The sequence below is a fragment of the Triturus cristatus genome, chromosome 8, assembly GCF_964204655.1.
Source record: "Triturus cristatus chromosome 8, aTriCri1.1, whole genome shotgun sequence".
Taxonomy (NCBI): Eukaryota; Metazoa; Chordata; class Amphibia; order Caudata; family Salamandridae; genus Triturus; species Triturus cristatus.
Window position 1 is genome coordinate 23,183,815 of NC_140591.1, and position 22,093 is coordinate 23,205,907.

A 22,093-nucleotide genomic window follows, 5' to 3' on the forward strand; every position below is an offset into this window, starting at 1 on the left:
AATAAAGAATCACCAATGTTATCCTATGGGAGGAAATTCACTTAGCAGGTAAGTTAGGTTATCGTTACTTTTTCTTACTCAGTGCTGAATCCTGGATTCAGCACTAGGACATTTCCTGAAAACAGTTGAGAAAATGTGTTTTGGTTAATCGGCTGATTTATAAGGAATATTTGCAGTTTTCAAAAGTCGACACTTAGAAACTTTTTGAAAGAAAAAGTGTCAATGTTATCCTATGAGGAAAAATTAGTTATCGGTTTCAAGGTAAGTAATCGGTCTTTTGAGTTAGGGTTCTGGGGTTAGACTCGGGGGTCTCCCAGGGTCAGTGATGCACTGTTGTTGCACCTTCAGCGGCACTCGGGCAGCCGGGTGCAGAGTGTTGAGGCCCAATGTTATCCTATGGGGGATAGGGGGACTCCGGATGGTGGCTGCTGGCAAGCAGGCCACGGGGTTGTGGGAGCAAAGCTCCTAGGGTTAAGCTCAGGGCACGTTGGGGACCAAGTTAGCACCAAAGGGACACCCTCAGCGGCGATAGGGCAGCCGGGTGCAGTTTTGAGGTCAGGTGCCCTGTTAAATTCATTGGAGATTCTCTGGGACAAAGAAACACTGCAGGCTCAGGGACAAAGATCTTCCAGGAGTGACCACCACTTCGAGGGGTAAGTTGGGATGTAGAGGGATGGTCAGGCACCACTGGGTTGGGCACACAAGGCCGTGGGGCGTCGGGTGCAGGGGTGCCTTCAGACGTCGGATTTTCTTACCCGCTCTGGTCGCAGTGGGGGGGGGCTTGGAGGCTTGAGGCAAGTCAGGGGTCGCCGGATCTCGGGTCAGGATCGCTGGGGGGACCTCCTCGTGGTGTTTGTTCACTCAAACACAGGCCGGGCTCGGCAGGTGCAGAGTGTGCTGGATTCGCGGTTTTCTGGCTGCCACCAGAAGCTGCAGTTCAAACATGTCCGGTGTTCACGGGAGAAACAGCTTGGAGAGTGAATGCAGGTAGGTCCTCCGGGGTTTTTGAGGCTGCTGGCCGCTGGACACGCCGGGATTTTGCAGGAGCAGCGTCGAGGGTATACAGGCCTGTAGGGCTGGGGCCAAGTCAGTGGGCGTCATCCTCTTGTTAGCTTTGCACGGCTTCTCGTCCTTCTTTTCTTGTGGTTGCCCGATCTGAGGAAGGAAGGGTCAGGGAGCCCCTAAATACAAACTTTAGGGGCGTTACAGGTAGGTAAAGGGCAGAGACCAACGGGTCCCTTCCCTGGGGTGGGTACACCCCCTATCCTGCCACTCTCCAGTGGGAGGGGGGCAGGAGCCTGTCCCTGGTTAGCTGGGTCCCCCCATCCTCAAGATGGCGGGGACTCGAGGTTGTGCTTCATCTCGCCTCCCCACTTTAGGGGTGGAGTTGGCAGTGGTGGGCACACACCTCTGCCTCACTTTGTTTTTCCCGCCGGGTCTCCCGCCTAAAGTGGGGGGTAGAACCAGTGGGGACCAGTTGCTGAGTAAAGCAAGTGGTCTGGAGAAGCACACACAGGCGGCATGCCTTTGAAGTTTCCTCTTCGTGAACCCTGCCCATCCTGTGGGAGGAGGCTTGGCACCTCGTCCCAGGATGTGCATTGTTTTAAGCCCCCCGAGAGTAGCAAGCTCTCGACCCAGGGGTCCAGAAACATGTCTGGTGGTGGCAGCCTGTGCAGCCACTCAGTCAGGTCACTGGGAGTTGGTCGAGTTTCAGGGGGTATCTCTAAGATGCCCTCTGTCGTGCATTTTACATAACACCACACTGGCATCAGTGTGGGTTTAATGTGCTGAGAAGTTTGATACCAAACTTCCCAGTCTTCAGTGCAGCCATTATGGTTCTGTGGAGTTTGTAATGACAACCTCCCAGCACCATATACTCCTAATGGCAGCACTGCACTTACAGGGAACAGGAATGGACCTGGGCACTGTAGGGGTACAGGGCTCATGCACCTGTACCTTCACCACTGGCATAGGGCACCCAGCTAGAGGGGTGACTGATGTATGCCAGGGCAGTGGTTTGTGGGCATGGCACACAGGGATGTGTGCCATGTCGTCTCTTTGTTTGGTTCTGCACCCAGACACTCAGCCTACAAAGGAAGAGTGAGTGTGTGAGAGGGAGTGAGTGAGTGTGTGTACACGTGTGTGTGTGTGTGTGTGTACACGTACACAGGGCCTCTAAGGGTGGCACATAAGTGCTGCAGCCCTTAGGGGCCTTCTCTGGTCACAGTGCCCTGGGAACCAATGGTACCATAGGCTGACACGTGGCCAGAGATGCCAATTGAGTTTAGGCTTTAATGCAGTTTTAGGGAAGGAACACAGGCCCTGGGTACCTGATTGGCAGCAGCCCAGGGCACACTCCGTCAAAGTACATCAGCAATTCAGCAAAAAGTGGGGGCATACTATGCAAGAAAGAGGGCACTTTCTCACAACCTGGCACAAGGATATATTTAGCAAACACAAGGAGATGATGGACAGAGCGCGGAAACTTTTCAAAAACTCACCCCCAGTCACAGATCTAGATTGAATCCATCATCTTTCTTGTGCTCATTTTGCCACCACAGTTCAGAACTGGCTATATGCAAATCGGTCTTGACCCTGTGCCTCATGGGAACAACCCAGCCCGAACTGCCAATCTGGTCGTCCCTGGACCGGAAACAAGCATCCTGGGACCGGTTTCGGGGTAACACCCCTCATCAGCCAGGCTAGCTTGAACCCAGTGGTAAAGTGAGCAAGGAACCAACGTCTGGGCCTACCTGCCAACTTAGGGCGAACAAAGCAAACACAAGGAGATGGTGGACGGAGCACTGAAACCTTTCAATAACTCACCCCCCAGCCACAGATCTGGGTTGAATCCATCATTTGTTTTGCTCACTTCGCCACCAAAGTTCAGACCCAGCCATTTGCAAAGCAGTCTTGACCTTATTCGCATGGGAACAGTCCAGCCCAAACTGCCAAGCCAGGTCTTCACTGGACCGAAATCAACCATACAGATTTGATTGAGGGACACATGACTGCCAAGATGATGGCGATTTCAAGGACAAAGGTACTGCTCTACTGCTGCTCAATCTCAGAGCAAGGAGGTGTACGGTATGAAGGTTTAGGTGCAGACCACTGTCATGATGTGGCGACAGTAGACCCTCCTGAAGGGCCGGCCTGATCCCAAGACAGATGCTCATTTCCAGGAGTTTGGGACACCATATTCTCCATGCCCGATCTGGAGCTACTAGGATGACCTGGGCTCGGTCAGTCCTGATCTTTATCAATACTCTGACACACAGAGGTATTGTGAGGGAGGCATATAAAAGTCCTGGGGTTCACTATACATGGAATAAATACGAGTAAGACACCTTGGAAACACCGACACACAAAAATGCTGACATTGTGTGTTCTTGGCAGTGGCACAAAGATCGGGCCAGGATTCTCCCCACTAGCAGAAAAGCTCCTGCGCCACCTGCAGATTAAACTTATTTGTGAGCCTTAATGCATTTTCTCTCACATTCAGGTATCCTGCAAGGTGGCGAGTCACCAGAAAAATCAGCTGGCAGTCCAGTCATGTCCAAAGACGTAAAGCCTCCTGGCACATGGTACACAACTCCATCCAGCTTGTTGCAGTACCATATTGCTGTTTGGTTGTCCGTGAGCACCTGCACCAGCTTCCCTTTGATGGAGGGCAGGAATTCCTTCAACGCTGAGCGGATCTTTTTCAGATCCAGGAGCCGGGCCTCTGCTGGAGAGGAGATGACTCAGATCTTCGCCTCATCCAGATGGCTACCCCCCAATCCAGAAGCAATGCATCAATCATAACTGTGTGTTCCAGGTGGGGTAACAAGAGGGGCCTGTCGTTGACCCAATCACAGTTCTGCAGACATCACTGCAGTTCCACTGCAGTCTCCCCTGAAATCAGGACCGATTCAGAAAGACCCTCCTTGTGCGGAGCCCACTGGGACTTTAGATCTCACTGCAGATCCCACATATCACATTTGGCATTCTTGACCAGCAGGATGCAGGTGGCCATCATTCCCAGCAGCCATACAGTCATCCTCACTGAGATACAGGACAGAAGCTGAAACAACTGGTTTATAGCCCATTTGTCCTTCACACTCTGCTCTGGGAGATGGGTGCGATTATGCACCCTGTCCTGACTGGCTCCAATGAAGGGGAGTATCTGGGAAGGAGTCAGGTGGGACTGCGACACACTGATAGTGAACCCAAAGGATTGCAGGAGGTTTGCCGAAGTCTGGAGATGTTTGACGACTGCCTGGGGGCGAGCCTGCGTTCAATAGCCAGTAGACTAGGTAGGGGGAGGATTGAAATCCCGACCTCCGAAGATGTGCTGCTACCGCTGCCAACACTGTCATCACTTTCATGAACACTCAAGAGGTGCTGGCACAGTGAATTCTAAATGATTGTGGCCTACTGTGCACAGCAGATAATACTTGTGGGCCTGTACGACAGGGACGTGGAAATAAGCGTCCACAAAGGCCCTGGGATGGCGTAAATTATACCAGGACCCATTTGTCATCTTGAGTGCAATACAAATTGTCTATCTCCATCAACACATTCTCTAGGGATCACCGCCTCCTCTTGATTGCAATTGCTTCAGCAGCCCTTGGTTCACACATGTTCAGGCCTCCTTTCCTTCTCCACCTCCAGGGAACTCATTCAGTCTCCAGGGTCGAGATCGGAGGTGAGCACCCGGAACCAGTCTTTTCACAGAAAGGCAATAAGTGGTCTCAAATGGGACGGAAGCGACCATTCTAATTCAACACCACGAAGTAGCAAGAACAACTGCAACCAACTTCTGGTGAAGTGATCCTCCATCAACCGGTCCAGGGATGGTGGAAAGTGCGGCGGGATCTCGAGAAATTATAAAGCATCACCTGCTGAACATTTTGAAGGAACCCTCTGCCTGAACTTACTGCCTGCCATCCTGGCAGAAGGTGTTGGATTCTGCCCTCAGTCGGGTGGCTGTGTGCTTTCAAAGGCGGGCTATAAAGTCATGGATGGGACGGGAGCTGGAGAGCATAAGACTGGGTCACACGCTGTCCATTTTGCTCTCTTCTGGGGGTACGACAACTGTGGCCACGAAAAAGCTGGGGAGATTGTTGCACAAGCGGAGGATGTTGGCGACAAAGGAAACCCCTACAATAGCCACAGAGGGGGCAAAACTGCTGATTCAGTGGACATGGAGCAGAAAAGCCTATAAGGGGTGCTGTAGCCCTGCTATCTTTGAAGCACCCCAGGGCAGGGTCCGTTTTTCCCCAAAAAACCTGGGAGCAATTAAACGGCTAGTCCTTAAGACTGGCCGAATGTCTCCTGCAAAGCAAGTGGACCACATCCAGGCATGCCTACGAATGGCCACAATGGTACTAATAGCACTGCCAAGTGAGTCAGTCACATCCATTCTGAAGCAAATGGTAAACATGGCCATATTACAATCCTCCTGCATGGCCTGGGAAAGTATGGGCCCGGCTTGCTTACATCATGGGCAATGCTTGAGCAACTGAGACCCACATAACAGTATCAGCATAAGATGCAGCTGGCATGCTCTGAGCGAGGGCTAAACAGGTAGAGGAAAAAAAATACTTAACAAAATCCTCTATTCTCTTCGATTCCCCATAAGGGGGAGTGATGAGGGTTTACTCTACTAGACGAAGAACGCAATATGGGTTGGCAGCGATTGTTGGTGAAAGCATTGGTGGATCAAGCTCTAAAGTAGGTTGTGGCGCCAGGAAAGGAATCTGTACCACTGCCCAGAGCAGATCTTGAGGGCCCTACTGGCGCCAGGAAAGGCCAGTTAGGTGACACCTCAGCTCCTTGGGGCCCACAGGCCCTCCACAGGAAGATGGTAATGTGCCTAAAAACTGCAGCTTCAGCCCTGGTTAAGTGTGCCCTGACAGCAGATGGTGGTTTGGCGCCATGCAGTGTGTAAGAATGGGTGGTACATGATGTTAACCATCTAGTAGTTGGTTGTCAATCGTCCTCCTGAAAGTCAGAAATAATTAGCTAGACAAACAGATGGCTGGTTGATTTATACATAAAGGTGCAAGATATTCTTTGGGCCCAAGTTGTGGATCTCTGAACAGCTAAGGAGGTACGGAACATGGGGGCAGGAGGAGCAAGGGTATCAAAAATTTAAATGTAACGAATAGTTTACCTGTCGGTGTAGTTTTGCAGCTTGAAGATCCTTCTGGATTCACTATGCTGTGCATTATTCCGCGGTCTGGTGGTTGGGTCCGGAATCGTAGTCTTCCTTTTGTCTCTTTTTTTTTTTGTAGCCCAGGTGGGCGTCGACGTCCCACCATTTGGTGTACTTCTCGTGACGTTGGCATGCTTCCTGCGAAAGTCCCACCTTGGGGCGCCATCTTTGGGTTCTTTTTTCCCCCTCATTTTTTTTTTGAACCCTAGGCGTTCTTTAGTATTTTCCTATTTCAATGTATCCACTTTCATTATTCTTTAGTTCTTTTACTCTCAGTCCTTCCACCTTCCTCTCCTGCCTCGTCTTTCTGGCGGAAGTGGGTGGGTTCGCTAGTGAATCCAGAAAGATCTTCAAGCTGCAAAACTACACCGACAGGTAAGAAACTATTCGTGTTGCAGCGTGAATTTTTCTGGATTCACTATGCTGTGCATAGACTTTGTAGCGGTTTGTCATCTTTGTGGCGGCTGGGTGGAAGATGAGCGCTGGTCGGTAAATATATGTTGAAGCACCTTCTGTCCTACTTGTGCTTCCTTGTTCATCTGTATATCCACGCAGTAGTGCTTAGTGAACGAATGCACTGAAGCCCATGTTGCCGCCAGGCATATGTCTTGAATGGGTGTGTTTGCCAGAAAGGCAATCGTTGCTCCCTTCTTTCTTGTGGAGTGGGCCCGTGCCCCCTCCGTCAGCTCTTGCCCTGTCTGTGTGTGGCAGAATTGTATCGTTAGTGCGATCCATCGCGCGATGGTGCTTTTTGTTACTGGTCTACCCAGGAAGCTGGTTGCGAAGGACACAAAAAACTGCTTGGTTTTCCTGTGCTCCTTTGTTCTCTCGATGTAGTGCATCACCGCTCTTCTAGCGTCTAGAGTGTGTAGTGCCCTCTCTGCGCTTGTGACTGGGTTTAGAAAGAAACTAGGTATTTGAATAGTTTGGTTCATATGCGTGAGGTATCTAAGCACCGTTGATTCCCTTGTCAACTTATTTTGTAGTTTATTTTTTCTGCACCACAGTGTGAACCTCTTCCATTTTTCCCCATAGCATTTCCGTGTTGTCGGTCTCCTTGCCTCCCGGAGCAATAGTGCTTTGGGGTAGCTTAAGGTGTGCGAACTATGTCTTCAGGAGCCATGCCGCTAGGCAGAGGCTCTCTGGCTCTGGGTGTAGAACTTCTCCGTTCTGCATGGAGAGTAAATCTTTTCTTTTTGTGAACTTGTGTGGTGGCCCCTGTGCCATTTCCACTATTTGCGAGTACCATGTCTGTCTTGCCCACAGTGGTGCCACTAGGATCAGCGTCATGTTGCTGGTCCTGCACTTGTTGAGTACCCTGTGTAACAGCGGTATCGGCGGAAAAGCGTAGGCAAATGTCTTTGACCAACTTATCCATAGGGCATTCCCTTGGGATAGCTGTTCTGGTTGTCTGGATGCGAAGTTTTGGCATTTTGCATTCAGGCGTGTTGCAAACAGATCTATTGTCGGTGTGCCCCACCTCTTGAATAGTTTTTGCGTTTCCTGCCCATTGAGTTCCGACTTGTGGGATGCCGAAGTCTGCCTGCTGAGCCAGTCTGCTTCTACATTGTCCTTCCCCAGGAGGTGTATGGCCAGCAGGTCTATTTTGAGCGTGATGGTCCATCTCCAGATTTCCTGTGCCAGGTTGGACAGGGGGAACGATTGTGTCCCTCCCTGCTCGTTTATGTAGAACATAGTTGTAGTATTGTCCGTTTGTATCCACACCCTTTGTTTGTACAGTTTTTTCTGGAAGGCCTTCAGCGCTAGCAGTACGGTCTTTAACTCCAGATAGTTGATGTGTCTGACCGCATCTGCTGGAGTCCACAGACCCCTCACTCTGAGCTTGTTCATATGTGCTCCCCATCCTATCTGGGGTGCGTCTGTGGTGATGGTCACTGTAGGGCTTGGTGGTGTTCAGGGCTTCCCTATTGTTATGTTCTCCCTGTCCCACCTGCTATCTCTTCTTGCACTGCGTGCGTTACAACCACTAGATCCTCCCAACTTCCGTTTGCTTGTGACCATTGCTGTAGCAGCCATTCCTGGAATTGTCTCATGTGTAGGCGTACATTGGGAACTAGGTGAAAGCATGACGCCATCATCCCCATGATCTTGCTCGCTGTTCTCACTGTCAGAGCTCGCCCCTTCTGGTAGAGGCGCGTCTCCCTCAGCAGGGCTAGTGTCCTCTTCTCGCTGGGCATCACCGTTTTCTGTACGGTGTTGATCTGCGCCCCCAGGAAGATCTTCACTTGTTCTGGTTCCATTGATGATATCCCCCAGTGTATTGAGAACCCCAGCTTTGTCAGTATCCTTGTGACACGCTGTGCGTGTTCCTCGCATTTTTCGCGTGAACTTGCCTTTATTAGCCAGTCGTCGAGGTAAGGATACACGTGAATTCCTTCCCTCCGCAGGTACGCTGCTACTGCTGCAAGGCATTTGGTGAAAACCCTTGGTGCGGACTTTAGACCGAATGCCAAGGTTGTGAATTGGTAGTGATCCTTGTTGATGGTGAACCTTAACAGATTCTTGTGCTGCCTGTTCATTGGGATGTGCACGTAGGCATCTTTGAGATCCACCGTGGACATGAAGTCTCCATCTCTCATTTGAGGGAGCAATTCTTGTAGGGATGTCATTTTGAATTTTTGCGTCTTTACGTACTTGTTTAGGAACCGTAGATCCAGGATGGGTCTTAGTGTTTCGTCCACCTTTGGTACCAGGAAGTAGTTTGAGTACACTCCCTTGTTCCCTTTTTCCTTTCTTTGAAAGGTACTGGTTCTATGGCCTCCTTTTGGAGTAGCTGTAGTGCTTCCTCTACAAGTTGCGTTAGCTCTTGTCCTCAGTGTTCCCTTCTCTTTGGTTTTTTGTTTGGGGGGTCTCCTTTCCAACTCTATGCAGTATCCGTACTGTATGATGTTGAGTATACATTTGTCTGTTGTTATTTTTCTCCATTCTTGGAGGAAAAATCTGAGTCTGCCGCACACCGGTGTTGCATGCTCGTAGTTGTATGGTTCGTGTAACCCTCTTTTGGTTCCTTTGTGCTCTACCCTTGGAGGGATGTTGTGGGTGAGCACTCTCCTCCGTGCGAAGTCACTTTGAGGCGGGTTGGTCTCCCCCTCTTCTTCTTTGGCCTCGTCCGTATCCCCTACTGCAAAAGGACTGGCCCCTAGGCTGGCACTGCCAGTTCTGTTTCGGTTGGCCCTGTTGTCCGTGACCCTCGCCTTGCTGGAATGTTTGATGTGACGTTCCCGGCTGGTTTCCTCCCCTTCCGTAAGGTCTCCGTGCCGGGGTACCTCTTCTCATCCCTCTGAATTTCAGGGCCCCCATGGACCTCGCCGTCTCATTCTCTTTTTTGAGTTGGGTGAGTTTCTCATCAACTGGTGCCCCGAACAGCGTTTCTCCGTTGAAAGGGGTGTTCAGGATGTTGTTCTGTACCTCTTGCTTGAACCCTGAAATTCTGAGCCAGGCCTGTCTCCTTTCAGTGATTCCTATTGCCATCAGCCTGCTTGATGTCTCTGCCCCGTCCAATGCTGTTTTAAGGCATGAATTCGCTATATTCTTCCCCTCTTCCACTAGATGCGAAGCTCTCTGTTGGTATTGCTCGGGAAGATGCTTGATTAGGTCCCCCATTTCGTCCCAATGTTGGTACTGGTGCCTGTTCAGTAGTGCATTCGAATTCGCCATGCGCCAGTGCATTGCCGCGTTTCTCTCTATTTTCCTGCCAGTGAGGTCCATCCTCCTGCTCTCCTTGTCAGGAGGTGGCCCAGAGGCTGCCGGAACATTGGCCCTCTTTCTGGCTGTAGACGCGATAATGGAGTCTGCTGTGACAGATCCCTTGATGTATGGAGGGTCCTGAAAGGAATGCTTATATTTTTTCTCTATTCTGGGTGTGATGGATCTGCATGTTGCAGGGTCCTTGAACGCCTCCTTCCCCTGGTTCATGACACTCTGAAGCATGGGGAGGAACTGGCTCCTAGTTTGGATGGGGAGCAGTGTCTCGTTAAAAAGTTTGCTTTCGGTATTTCCTCCTCTAGTTTCACGCCAAAAGCTGCAGCCGCGCTCTTTACGACCATGTTGTAAGCCCCAATATCATCTGGCGGCGAAGGCCTCTAAGGATAAGTCTCCACGGGCTCTTCCGGGTTTTCGGCGTCGAGGTCCTGCCATTCCAGGTCTTGCGTCGTTGACGGCGCCGAGCCGTAGTTCGACTGCTGTTCTTCCTCTTCTTCTTCTCCCTCATAGTAGAGGTCATCTTCCTCTTCTTCGGGAGTTTTCGACTGCTCTTCGGCGTCGAACTCGTCCTGGTCTTCGACCTTGATAACAGTCGTTGGTATTGTACATTTCTTCATTTTTTCGTCGAACTCCTCCTTCCTTTGAAGGATGCTATCCATCTCCGCCTCGAGCCTTCTCTTTTCTTCTCCATTTCGGAGACGTTTTCGGCGTCGAGCGCTGGCCTTTTCGACGGAGCTTGCTTCGACGCGACCTTGTCCTTCGTCGTCGAACGACCAACCTCGTGGGCCTTTTTCGACGAACTTTGTTTTTCGGCGGCCCTCGGCACCTGGGAATCCTTCTCGAAGGATCCGCTGGGCCTTTCGTCCTTGGATCCACTCGCGGTAGTCGAATTTTTCGGCGCTGGTGTTCCTTTCGAGGACTTAAGACTCTGTTTTTCGAGAGTCAGGTTCTGGTTTTCGGGGCCCTTTCGGGGTTTTTGTGCTCGACGTCTCTCCTACCTGGTCAGACGTCTTCTTATCGGTCTCTGCGACCGTGAAGTCATCAGGTCCCTCGGAGACGTTGTCTTCATCGTCGGAGAGGCCTAGGTCGTACAGAGACGGGGCCTTACCCTTGCCTTCCACGTTGTAGTTGGCTCTCCCCTGTCTCCCTCTCACCCTGAGTGTCTTCGGTGTGAAGGCGGAGCAGGCGTTGCAGTCTTTGCTCTCGTGGTCGACTGGCAGGCAAAGGTTGCAGACCGGATGTTGGTCCTTCTGCGCGTACTTGTGGTGGCAGTTACGGCAGAATTTAAAAGGTGTTTTGTCCATTCCTGCGCTCAGTGTCCCTGAGTGCGCATTCTCTGTTGGACGTCGAAGATCTCGAGGTTCTCCTCCTTCGTCGTCGTCCCGGCTCGATGTTCTTTCTGTCTGTAGTCTCCTTTAATCTTCCTCCGATGAAGCTCGTGCTCTTCTTCTTTCTTTGTTAAAAAACTCTGGAGCTTCTCGGTGACGATCCAGACCCAACGGCGGAAAAAAGAATCTGAAGATGGCGCCCCAAGGTTGCCGACGTCACGAGAAGTACACCAAATGGTGGGACGTCACCTCCCCAAACAGGCAGATGTGTATTGGGGCTGGGCGGGAGCACTCTGGTGGCTTTGAAGTCCTGCACTGGGGGCACATTTGGTGCCCCTGTGCATAGTCCAGTTCGAACCGGTTGCAGGGGCTACCTGCCCCGGCTCTGGCGCGAAACTGGACAAAGGAAATGGGTGTAAACACCCCTCTTTCCAAACCCTCCCATAGGTGGGTCCCTAGCGTATGTCCAAACCCCAAACTTAGTATAAGTATGGGAACCCAGTCCTCGTGACTTTAGATTACCCTGGACGAAACTCTGCAACATATATCCTGGACCTTCGACTTTCTATCACGACTAGAAGATGGAAGAAATCTCCCTTGGGGTCAAGGAGTGACTCCCCTGCTTGGCAGGCACCAAAGAAGCAACTGACCGGTCTGCATCACTGAAGCTCCCGCCGGACGCTGAAGTCTTTGCATCACCAGAGGTGGATTTCCAGACTTCCCCGAGGCTACCCTGAGTCCACAGCAAAGCTGAGGCCCGTGGGTGACGTGGAACCGTGACCCCTGGGCACCGTGAACTTTTGCAGCAACGCTATCATCCTGGTCCTCCTCGAAGTTGTGCTTTGGGCTCCGAGTAGCCCCAGTCTTGAGCACCTCCTGCACCGAAGATTGCTGGCCTCCACTCCACAAGTGACCCGTGGGCCAGTTTCAAGTGCGACCGCTCGAGGCTCTTTCGCGATCGCTAGCCCGTTGGCTAGTAGGTCCCCAGGAAAAGCAACTCCTCTTCTACTTGGGTTTTCCTGGTTGCTCCAGACGTGCCCAGACTTACCCTCGCTGGGTGAGTCCCTCAGACCTTGCTGGTCTGCACCGCAGTCCTTTCTCTGCTTTCCAGCGACTTGCCGTTGCCAAGGCTTGTTGGGTCCAATCTGGTCGCCGACACCGCAGCACTCAACAGACTTCGTGGGACAGCTCGAATCCAGATCCTGGTCGTCATCGGCACCTTCTGGACCTCGTGGCTGAAGAGTCAAGATACCCATCAACTCACCTGAAGCACCAGACATCTGTGGGCATTGGTCCATCCTGCCCTCGGTCACTGGCTAGTGACACAGACTCTGTCCCCTCTGCTTTCAGGTTCCTTCCATCCTAGATCCAGGCTTGGATCTCTTCGGACACTTCTCTTCACGGCAGCAGCAGTTCTTCGCCAGCTTCCATTGTAATCAACGATGTGACCCGACACCAAAAGACACCTATGCACCCGGCTTCCCTGGGTGAGGTAACTCGAGTATTCCGGTGCTCCCGTGGGTGCTAGCCCTAGAACTTCTTAAGTCCAAAAGGGTTTGGTCCTGACTCGACTCTAAGTGTCCCTAATCTTTAAATTTCCAACCGCGACATTGCCCATAGAAGCTAACGGGAACCCTCAGTTGTGTTTACACATTGCACACGGCCCCCGTGGGTCCCCGGTGTCACTACCTTGGGTGGTTCCTTGGGGTCCCAGCAATTCTACAGGCTCTAGGCCTTGTGTCTAGTTCAGTCGTGGTTCTTATACCACTTTACTGGTATATGGTTTGGTACGCCCCTAGGGCCCAAACATGTATTTGTGCTATTACTGATAATTGTTACCTTGTAAACAAAGTACTTCGAACTCCAGTCTCATAAAGAGACTAGAGGGGGGTGTGTATATGTGTATATATATATATATATATATATATATATATATATATATATATATATATATATATATATATATATATATATATATATATATATATATATATATATAAATAATATATATATATATATATATATATATATATATATATATATATATATATATACATATACATATACATACACACACACACACACACACACACACACACACCTGGTGTGGTTCTCTTTCATTTAGCCATTCAAGAGATTATAGACTGGTAAAACAAGCTGCTTTACATTCCTTCAAGACTTAGCCTGAAGGCTGCTCTCCATAGCTACCACTAGGATAGCTTTCAATAAAGGTTGTCTTTAACCTATCACCATAAGGGGTTGTTTGGACTGATACAAGGTGCCCACTAGAACTAGTGGACAGCATATATCAGGCCACCTTCTCACAACAGGCTCAAGTAATGTTCTAACATACTTGTGAGGTAGACTGCCCACAACATAAGCTCAGGTGATGTTTTAAGCTATTGTGCAGGTAGACCATTCAAAACAGAGGCTCTGCAAACGTGCGCCATCACCTTAGAAAGCAGACTGCTCAGAGCACAGGATCAGGGAGATACTCCACGATACTGTGAGGGTTGACTACATACAACCCAGGCTCAGGTGGGTTCTCTGAGATACTTTGAGTAGACTGATCACCATAGGGCTCTACAACATGCACTGCCACCTGGTCTCCTCAGAAGGGGCTCAGGGTAATGCTCTAAGGTACTGTTAGGTTAGGCTGCATACAACAGGGACCCTACTACATGCTCTGCCACCTGTGAGGGTAGAGTGCTTACAGCAAAGTCTCAGGTGGATGCTATAAGGTAATGTGAAGACAGAGAGCTCATAGCAAGTAATCTTGTATGACACCGCTGGCACAAACGGATGCTACGACACCTGTGAGGATAGACTGCGGACTGCACTAGTACAGGGAAATGCGGGGCCTGTAACAGTAAATTGTTCAAAGCATGGGGAGAGAGGCATGCTCCAACATACTGTGAGGGTAGACTGCACCCAGCGAAGCTATCGAGGCATGTTCTAATATACTGCTAGGGTAGATTGCTCACATTAAGGCTGTAGAGGGATGCTCCAAGATACTGCGAGGGTAAACTGCTCACAGCTAGGCTATAGAGGCCTGCTTTAAAATATTGTGAGGGTAGATTGCTCACAAGGCAATAGAGAGATGCTCCAAGATTCTGCGAGAGTAGACTGCTCACAGCGAGGCTATGGAGGCCTGCTTTAAAATATTGCGAGGGTAGACTGCTCACAGCGAGGCTAGAGAGGCATGATCCAATATACTGCGAGGGTAGACTGCTCACAGCGAGGCTTTAGAGGGATGCGCTACGATACTGCAAGGGTAGACTGCTCACAGTGAGGCTACAGAGGCATGCTGCAAGATACTGTGAGGGTAAACTGCTCATAGGGAGGCTACAGGGGCATGCTCCAAGATACTTTGAGGGTAGACTGCTCACAGCAAGGCTATAAAGGGATGCTACATAATGTGAGGGTAGACTGCTCACAGCGAGGCTATAGAGAGATGCTCCAAGATACTATGAGGGTAGACTGCTCACAGCTAGGCTTTAGAGGAATGAGCTATGATACTGCGAGGGTATAATGCTCACAGCTAGGCTTTAGAGGCATGCTCAAAGATCCTGAGAGAGTAGACTGCTCACAGCGAGGCTACAGAGGCATGCTCAAAGATCCTGAGAGAGTAGACTGCGCACAGCGAGGCTGTAGAGGGATGCTCCAAGATACTGTGAGGGTAGACTGCTCACAGCGAGGCTATAGAGGCCTGCTTTGAAATATTGTGAGGGTAGACTGCTCAAAACAAGGCTATAGAGAGATGAGCCACGATACTGCGAGGGTAGACTTCTCACAGCGAGGCTACTGAGGCATACTCCAAGATACTGCGAGGATAGAATGTTCACACAGCGAGGCTTTAGAGGCATGCTCCAAGATATTGCGAGGATAGACTGCTCACAGCGAGGCTTTAGAGGTACGCGTTATGATACTGCGAGGGTAGGCTGCTCCCAGCGAGGCTTTAGAGGGACGCACTATGATACTGCGAGGGTAGACTGCTCACAGCGAGGCTATAGAGGGATGCTCTATGATAAAGTGACGGTAGACTGCTCACAGCAAGGTTATAGAGAGATACTTCAGGATACTGCGAGGATAGACTGCTCACAACAAGGCTATAGAGAGATGTTCCAGGATACTGCGAGGATAGACTGCTCACAACAAGGCTATAGAGAGATGTTCCAGGATACTGCAAGGATAGACTGCTCACAACAAGGCTATAGAGAGATGTTCCAGGATACTGCGAGGATAGACTGCTCACAACAAGGCTATAGAGAGATGCTCCAGGATACTGCGAGGGTAGACTGCTCACAGCGAGGTTACAAAGGCATGATCCAGATACTGCAAGGGTAGACAGCTACTCCATGGTAATTTGAGGGTAGACTGCTCACAGCTAGGCTACAGAGAGATGCGCTAGGATACTGCGAGGGAAGATGGCATACAGCGAGGCTACAGAGAGCTGCTCTATAGTAATGTGAGGGTAAACCACTTACAGCCTAGGCACAGGAGATATTCTACGGAACTAGAAGGAAAGACCATATGATCAGAGGCACGCTACAGGATACTGTGAAGGTGGACTGCTCACAGCCTAGGTACAGGGGTGCTCTAAAGTGCTCTTAAATAATTTGAGGACACACCTCAACACAGGCACAGGGTGGCGCTCTAATGAAGTTAGAGTGTAGAATACTTACAGGATGTTTACTGGAGAATGCTCTGGAACATGCGTTCGGGTATAATACGTACATCACTGCCACCAAGACATGCTGTGCGATACTTTGAGTCTAGATGCCTTACACCAAGGTTATAGAGACCTGCTCTAACAGATTGAGGCTGAACCACTCCCAAAAAAGGCACATGGGAGACGCCCTAAGATGCGAGGACAGGCTGCTCCAAGCAAGGGTACTGAAGGAAGTGCCACCTTTAAAGGCAGACTGCTTTAAGCAAGGGGTCAGAGGTATGCCCTACGGCAGGGAGGCTAGGCCCACAGCAAGTGCATCAGAAATGCTGTAGGACATCTGTAAAGGTATACAACTCGCATCATGGGCAAAAGGAGATACTGCAATGTACTGTGAGAGTAGACTCCTCACAGCAAGCGTATCGGGGGAGGATCTAAGATAATGTGAGAGTAGAGTGATCAGAGGAAGGGTACAGGTGAAGCTGCATGCCCTCTGAGGGTATACCCCTCACACCACAGGCACAAGGTGATGCTCTACTGTAATGTGAGGGTAGACGCCTTATGGCAAGCGAATGGGGGTCCTCTGGGATAATGTAGGAGTAGACTGATCACAGCAAGGGTACCGTTGAAGCTGTATGACACCTTAAAGGGTACATCGCATACCACCAGCACAAGGTGATGCTCTATGGTACTGTGAGAGTAGACACCTCATGGCAGGCTTATAGGGGGATGATCTCAGATAGTGTGAGAGCAGACTGACCATAGCAAGGGTACAGGTGAAGCTGTGTGACACCTTGGAGGGTACATCGGCTCATACCACCAGCACAAGGGGATGCTCTATGGTACTGTGAGGGTAGACGCCTTAGGGCAAGCGAATGGGGGTCCTTTAGGATAACGTGGGAGTAGACTGCTCACAGCAAGGGTACAGGTGAAGCTGTACGACACCTTGGAGGGTACATCGCTCATACCATCAACACAAGGTGATGCTCTAAGGAACTGTGAGGGTAGAGTCATCACAGCAAGAGTATAGTGGGATGATCTAAGATAATGTTAGAGCAGACTGACCACAGCCAGGGTACAGGTGAAGCTGTATGACACCTTGGAGGGTACATCGCTCATACCACCAGCACAAGGGGATGCTCTATGGTACTATGAGGGTAGGTGCCTCATGGAAGGCTTATAGGGGGATGATCTAAGATAGTGTGAGAGTAGACTGACCAGGTCAAGGGTACAAGTGAAGCTGTATGATATTGGCGAGGGTATACCCCTCACACCACAAGCACAATACTGTGGGGTGAACTGCACTCAACATGAACTCTACAGGGCACTCTATGATATATGCGAGAAGTAGTTTGTCTGATGACATTTTCGCCAATGACAGCTGCACGGGTGCCTAAAAGGGTAATATATACTCTTTTCATCCAGATTGACAAACATTACTTGAATTTCATTTAAGTAGACTGCGGAAACGTTGCCCGAGCCGTAGTGACAGACTACGCCATCATGCTATCCCACAAGAAAGCACACTACTGATGTAATATACTATAGGAATATTAAGAGGATAGAGGCGTCCCATTAGCATCATCTGAATACCTGACTGATTGGTGGCCCATAACAGAAGGCCTCATATGTACCTTTTTCCTCTACACATGGTGAGCTGAAAGCAGCCTCTCACCCCTGATTTTACACTCCTGGTAAATTGGCTCAGTACTCACTTCTTGCGTCGGCGACCATACAATTCACGGCGAAGCTCTCTAGAAATAGGTTTCAGGTGCATGAAGTTGCAGAACCCTCCTCGTGTGCACTCCCTGCAGAAAAAAGAAAGACATCAGAAAACATGACAGCGAGCTCATGAGCATTTCACGAGGAGAGAAGATATATTCCGCTATCAAAGGAGGGAAGCGTGTGTAGGTGTATTTCTGTACAGTGACAAGTGCCGGGAGAACTACTCTTTGTGAAGAGAATTTTAAAGTGAAGGAAGATGGAGGTGGCACCAGGTATGAAGCCACAACTTCGTGAGAAGGAGTTAAGTCAAAGTAATACTTTATTCTTCTTTATATGCAATGTAAAAGCAACAGCCAACGCGTTTCGTTCCTTTTAAAGGAACTTCATCAGGGCAGAAAATGATCAGAAAAGATCGTTTTATGAGTATTTACTCTGTAAATATCCAAGATGACAGTCATCAGAATGTAGTAAGGTTTATATGCTAGCAGCGTTACGATTGACGCCTCTCAAGACGAGATTCCGCACCCATTCTGCGGAATCTCGTCTTGAGAGGCGGCAATCGTAACGCTGCTAGCATATAAACCGTACTACATTCTGATGACGGTCATCTTGGATATTTACAGAGAAAATACTCATAAAACGATCTTTTCTGATCATTTTCTGCCCTGATGAAGTTCCTTTAAAAGGAACGAAACGCGTTGGCTGTTGCTTTTACATTGCATATAAAGAAGAATAAAGTATTACTTTGACTTAACTCGTTCTCACGAAATTGTGACTTCATACCTGGTGCCACCTCCATCTTCCATAATTTTTCGTCTCTGGTTTTCCAGTGAGATTTAAGCATAGCAGGTCTCGGAGTTGATTGGCACAGGATTTACACGGATATGGGACTTTGATACGGATGTGCGCAACACTAGTCGGCTGTGGAATTTCTTGTTTATCTAGAATTTTAAAGTGAGCCCAGCAGCAAACATCACAAGACAGATCAGGGCAGTGAGATTATCTCCACTTCCTGTACACATGAAGTTGAAAGGTTTTATAGAGCGCTCTACTACCAAGCGGTTTCTTGGCGCTGAACAAAGACTATCATGAGGAACGCAGGGAGGATACTACAATGAATAGGCCATGGAGAAGAGGTGGGTTTTAAGAGCTTTGCGAAAGTCCATGTACATGGAAATGGATCTGATGGCAAAAGGAAGTGCGTTCCAGAAGAGGGGGGCAAGGGTAGAAAATCTCGAACCACCAAGTTTTTTTTTTCGGTAGCGAGGGACGCTGAGGAGGAACTGGGTAGAGGAGCGAAGGTTTCTGCCCGGGACGTAGGCATTGATCTTTGATCTGATGAAGTCTGGAGCCGTGCCGGCCAGTGACATAAAGATCAGGCAACCCATCTTGAATAAGGATCGCTCCAGGATGGGAAGCCAGTGAAGGGTCTTTAGGGGGAGGAGGGGGGGGGGGGGGGGTAATGTGATGGAATTTCGGAAGCCTGTAAATAAGGCGAGCTGCCTGGTTTTGGATGAGCTGCATACGGCGGCGCTCGTACGCGGGAATACCGACATATAGGCCGTTGCCATAGTCCAGGCGGGATAGAATCATGGCCAAGATGATGAGTTTGAGGGCTTCCATAGAGAAGTAACGAGAGATTTTACGGATGATTCTAAGGGACAGGAAACAGGATGAGACCACCGAGCTGATCTGGGAGCACATAGAGAGGTCTTGGCTGATTTTAATACCCAAGGTTTTCACAGACACAGAGGGAAGAGGAGGGGAGCCAAAAGTAGGGGGCCAAAAAGCGGGGGTCCAGGGGTTAAAAGGACCACCGATAAGAACCAACTCCGTCTTGTCTGGATTCAATTTAAGTTGGTCGAGGTTCATCCAATCATAGATGAATGTCAAAGTGAGCGGAACTTGCGAATAGAGTCAGGAGAGGGGGAGAGATTGAAAATGAGCTGAAGGTCATCGGCAGAATTAAATACCGTGACCTCCATTTCCTGCAAGGCGGCAATCAGGGGATATATATAGAGATTGAAAAGGAGAGGAGAGAGACACGAGCCCTGGGGTACCCCGCAAGAGACTGGACAGATGGGGGCGGAAAAGCCCTCCAGTCTAACGGCCTGGGTACGGTCCGTCAAGAAAGAGGTGAGCCAGGCCAGAGCCGAACCCGAACGCCGGCGCCCCCGACACGGTCTAAAAGAATAGAGTGGTCGACCGTGTCGAAGGCGGCGGACAGGTCGAAGAGGACCAGGGCCTGCGGTGAGTTGATGTCAGCACTCCTCCTGAGCTCATCCATCACGGAGAGGACAACGTACTCCGTGGAGTGAGCAGGGCGAAAACCAGCCTGGTTAGCGGCGAGGAGGTGATTATCTCCGATAAAGGTGGAGAGGTAGGAAGTGATGTAGCTCTCCAGGATCTTACTCAGGAATGGGAGTAAAGAGATGGGTCTAAAGTTTGAAAGGAGGGTGGGGTCGGCACCCACCTTTTTAAGAATGGGAATGACCGTAGCGACTTTAAACAAGTCAGGAACAATTCCCTGAGAAATTGAAGAATTAAGCAGGGTCAGGGCAGCTGGAAAATATCTCCCTCAGAATATGGGCGGGACAAAGATCTGAGGGGGAACCTATCTTGACTTTCCTCAACAGGGTGAGGAAGGTCTCCTTTGGGATCAGAGGGAAATGGTCAAGGGTGGGCGGTGGTAAGGGACAAGAGAAAGAAGGGGGAGGCCGCGGGATGTGGCGCTTGATCTTAGCAATCTTCTCAATGAAGTAGTCATTGAGGGCATTGCAGAGGGATTGAGAGGGGGTAGGCTTAGGGACAACTCTATCAAAGGCTGCGAGCTCATGTACGATCGTGAAGATCTCTTTGGGTTTATTGGCCGCTTGATGGATTTTCTGGGAAAAATATTACGACTTGGCTGAAAGCAAGGCTTTTTTATAATCCCGTAGAAGGGCGAAATAATGAGCCTTCAGATCCTGACAGTACTTGTGCCTCCAGCGGCGTTCAGCCTGCCCAAGCGCACACATAGAAGCACAAGGACATCAGGTGAGGTCACTTCAGAAATAGGACAATCTAGGGAGCATGGGTACCCTCTGCACAGTGCAACACCACCTGTGCACTTTCTGTAGAGATAAAAATGCAGGAAACGTCTGTGCAAATAGGTTACTTACCTTCAATCCTAGTTCTACAGTCTGGGTACTTCTGCTGTAAGGTTCTTCTGCCACCTTGTGGTCAAGTCTGGAATCATTTTTCAAAATGTACTTTTAAAAGGTTTATCTATGACTGACGAAGATCCTAGACAGAACTATCTCTTAAGAGTGTTTCTGGTAACCTGAAAAAAGCACATGTGCTTAGAGTTACCAGGCATGCTCACTGAGGAGAGCATCGCTGGCACCTTTCCACCACCTGCACAGTTCTAACAAAGCTATCTTTGGGACCTTAGGACTATCCGTCCTATGCTCCCTGAGGAAAGCATCCTCGGAACCTTTCTATCAACTGCTCATTTCTAACAAAGCTATCTCTGAAACCTTAGGACTATCGGCCCATGCACATTTAGTAGAGCATCGCTGGCACCTTTCTATCACCTGCTCAGTTCTAACAAAGCTATCTCTGAAACCTTAGGACTATCCTTTAAAGCTCCCTGAGGAGAGCATCGTTGGCACCGTTCCATCACCTGCTCATTTCTAACAAAGCTATCTCTGAAACCGTAGGACTATCCTTTAAAGCTCCCTAAGGAGAGCATCGCTGGCACCTATCACCTGCTCAGTTCTAACAAAGCTATCTCTGAAACCTTAGGACTATCCTTTCAAGCTCCCGGAGGAGAGCATCGCTGGCACCGTTCCATCACCTGCTCATTTCTAACAAAGCTATCTCTGAAACCGTAGGACTATCCTTTAAAGCTCCCTAAGGAAAGCATCACTGGCACCTATCACCTGCTCAGTTCTAACAAAGCTATCTCTGAAACCTTAGGACTATCCTTTAAAGCTCCCGGAGGAGAGCATCGCTGGCACCTTTCCATCACCTGCTCAGTTCTAACAAAGCTATCTCTGAAACCTTAGGCCTATCCTTTAAAGCTCCCTAAGGAGAGCATCGCTGGCACCTTTCCATCACCTGCTCATTTCTAACAAAGCTATCTCTGAAACCTCCAGGACTATCCTCCCATGCTCCCTGAGGAGAGCATTGCTAGCACCTTTCTATCAACTGCTCATTTCTAACAAAGCTATCTCTGAAACCTTTGGACTATCCTCCCATGCTCACTGAAAGCATCCCTGCTACCTTTCTTCCACCTGTACAGTTCTAAAAAAGCAATCTTCGAAACCTTAGGACTATGCGTCCATGCTCACTGAGGAGAGCATTACCAGCACCCTTTTACCACCTGCTTAGTTTTAACAAAGCAATCTTCGAAACATTAGGACTATCCTTTCATGCTCCCCGAGAAGAGCATCCCTGGCACCTTTC

At 49.7% G+C, this 22,093-nt stretch overlaps 1 protein-coding gene across 11 annotated transcripts in view; it reads right to left on the minus strand.

The window, feature by feature from the left end:
• The window catches only part of U2AF1 (U2 small nuclear RNA auxiliary factor 1), a 174,241-nt gene that overhangs the window by 12,142 nt on the left and 140,006 nt on the right, over positions 1-22,093 (minus strand). For all 11 annotated transcript variants that reach the window (XM_085620771.1, XM_085620765.1, XM_085620772.1 and 8 more), the window contains one exon: positions 17,635-17,727. In XM_085620771.1, coding sequence (XP_085476897.1) covers positions 17,635-17,727 — 93 coding nt within the window. The remainder of the gene's footprint in view (positions 1-17,634; positions 17,728-22,093) is intronic.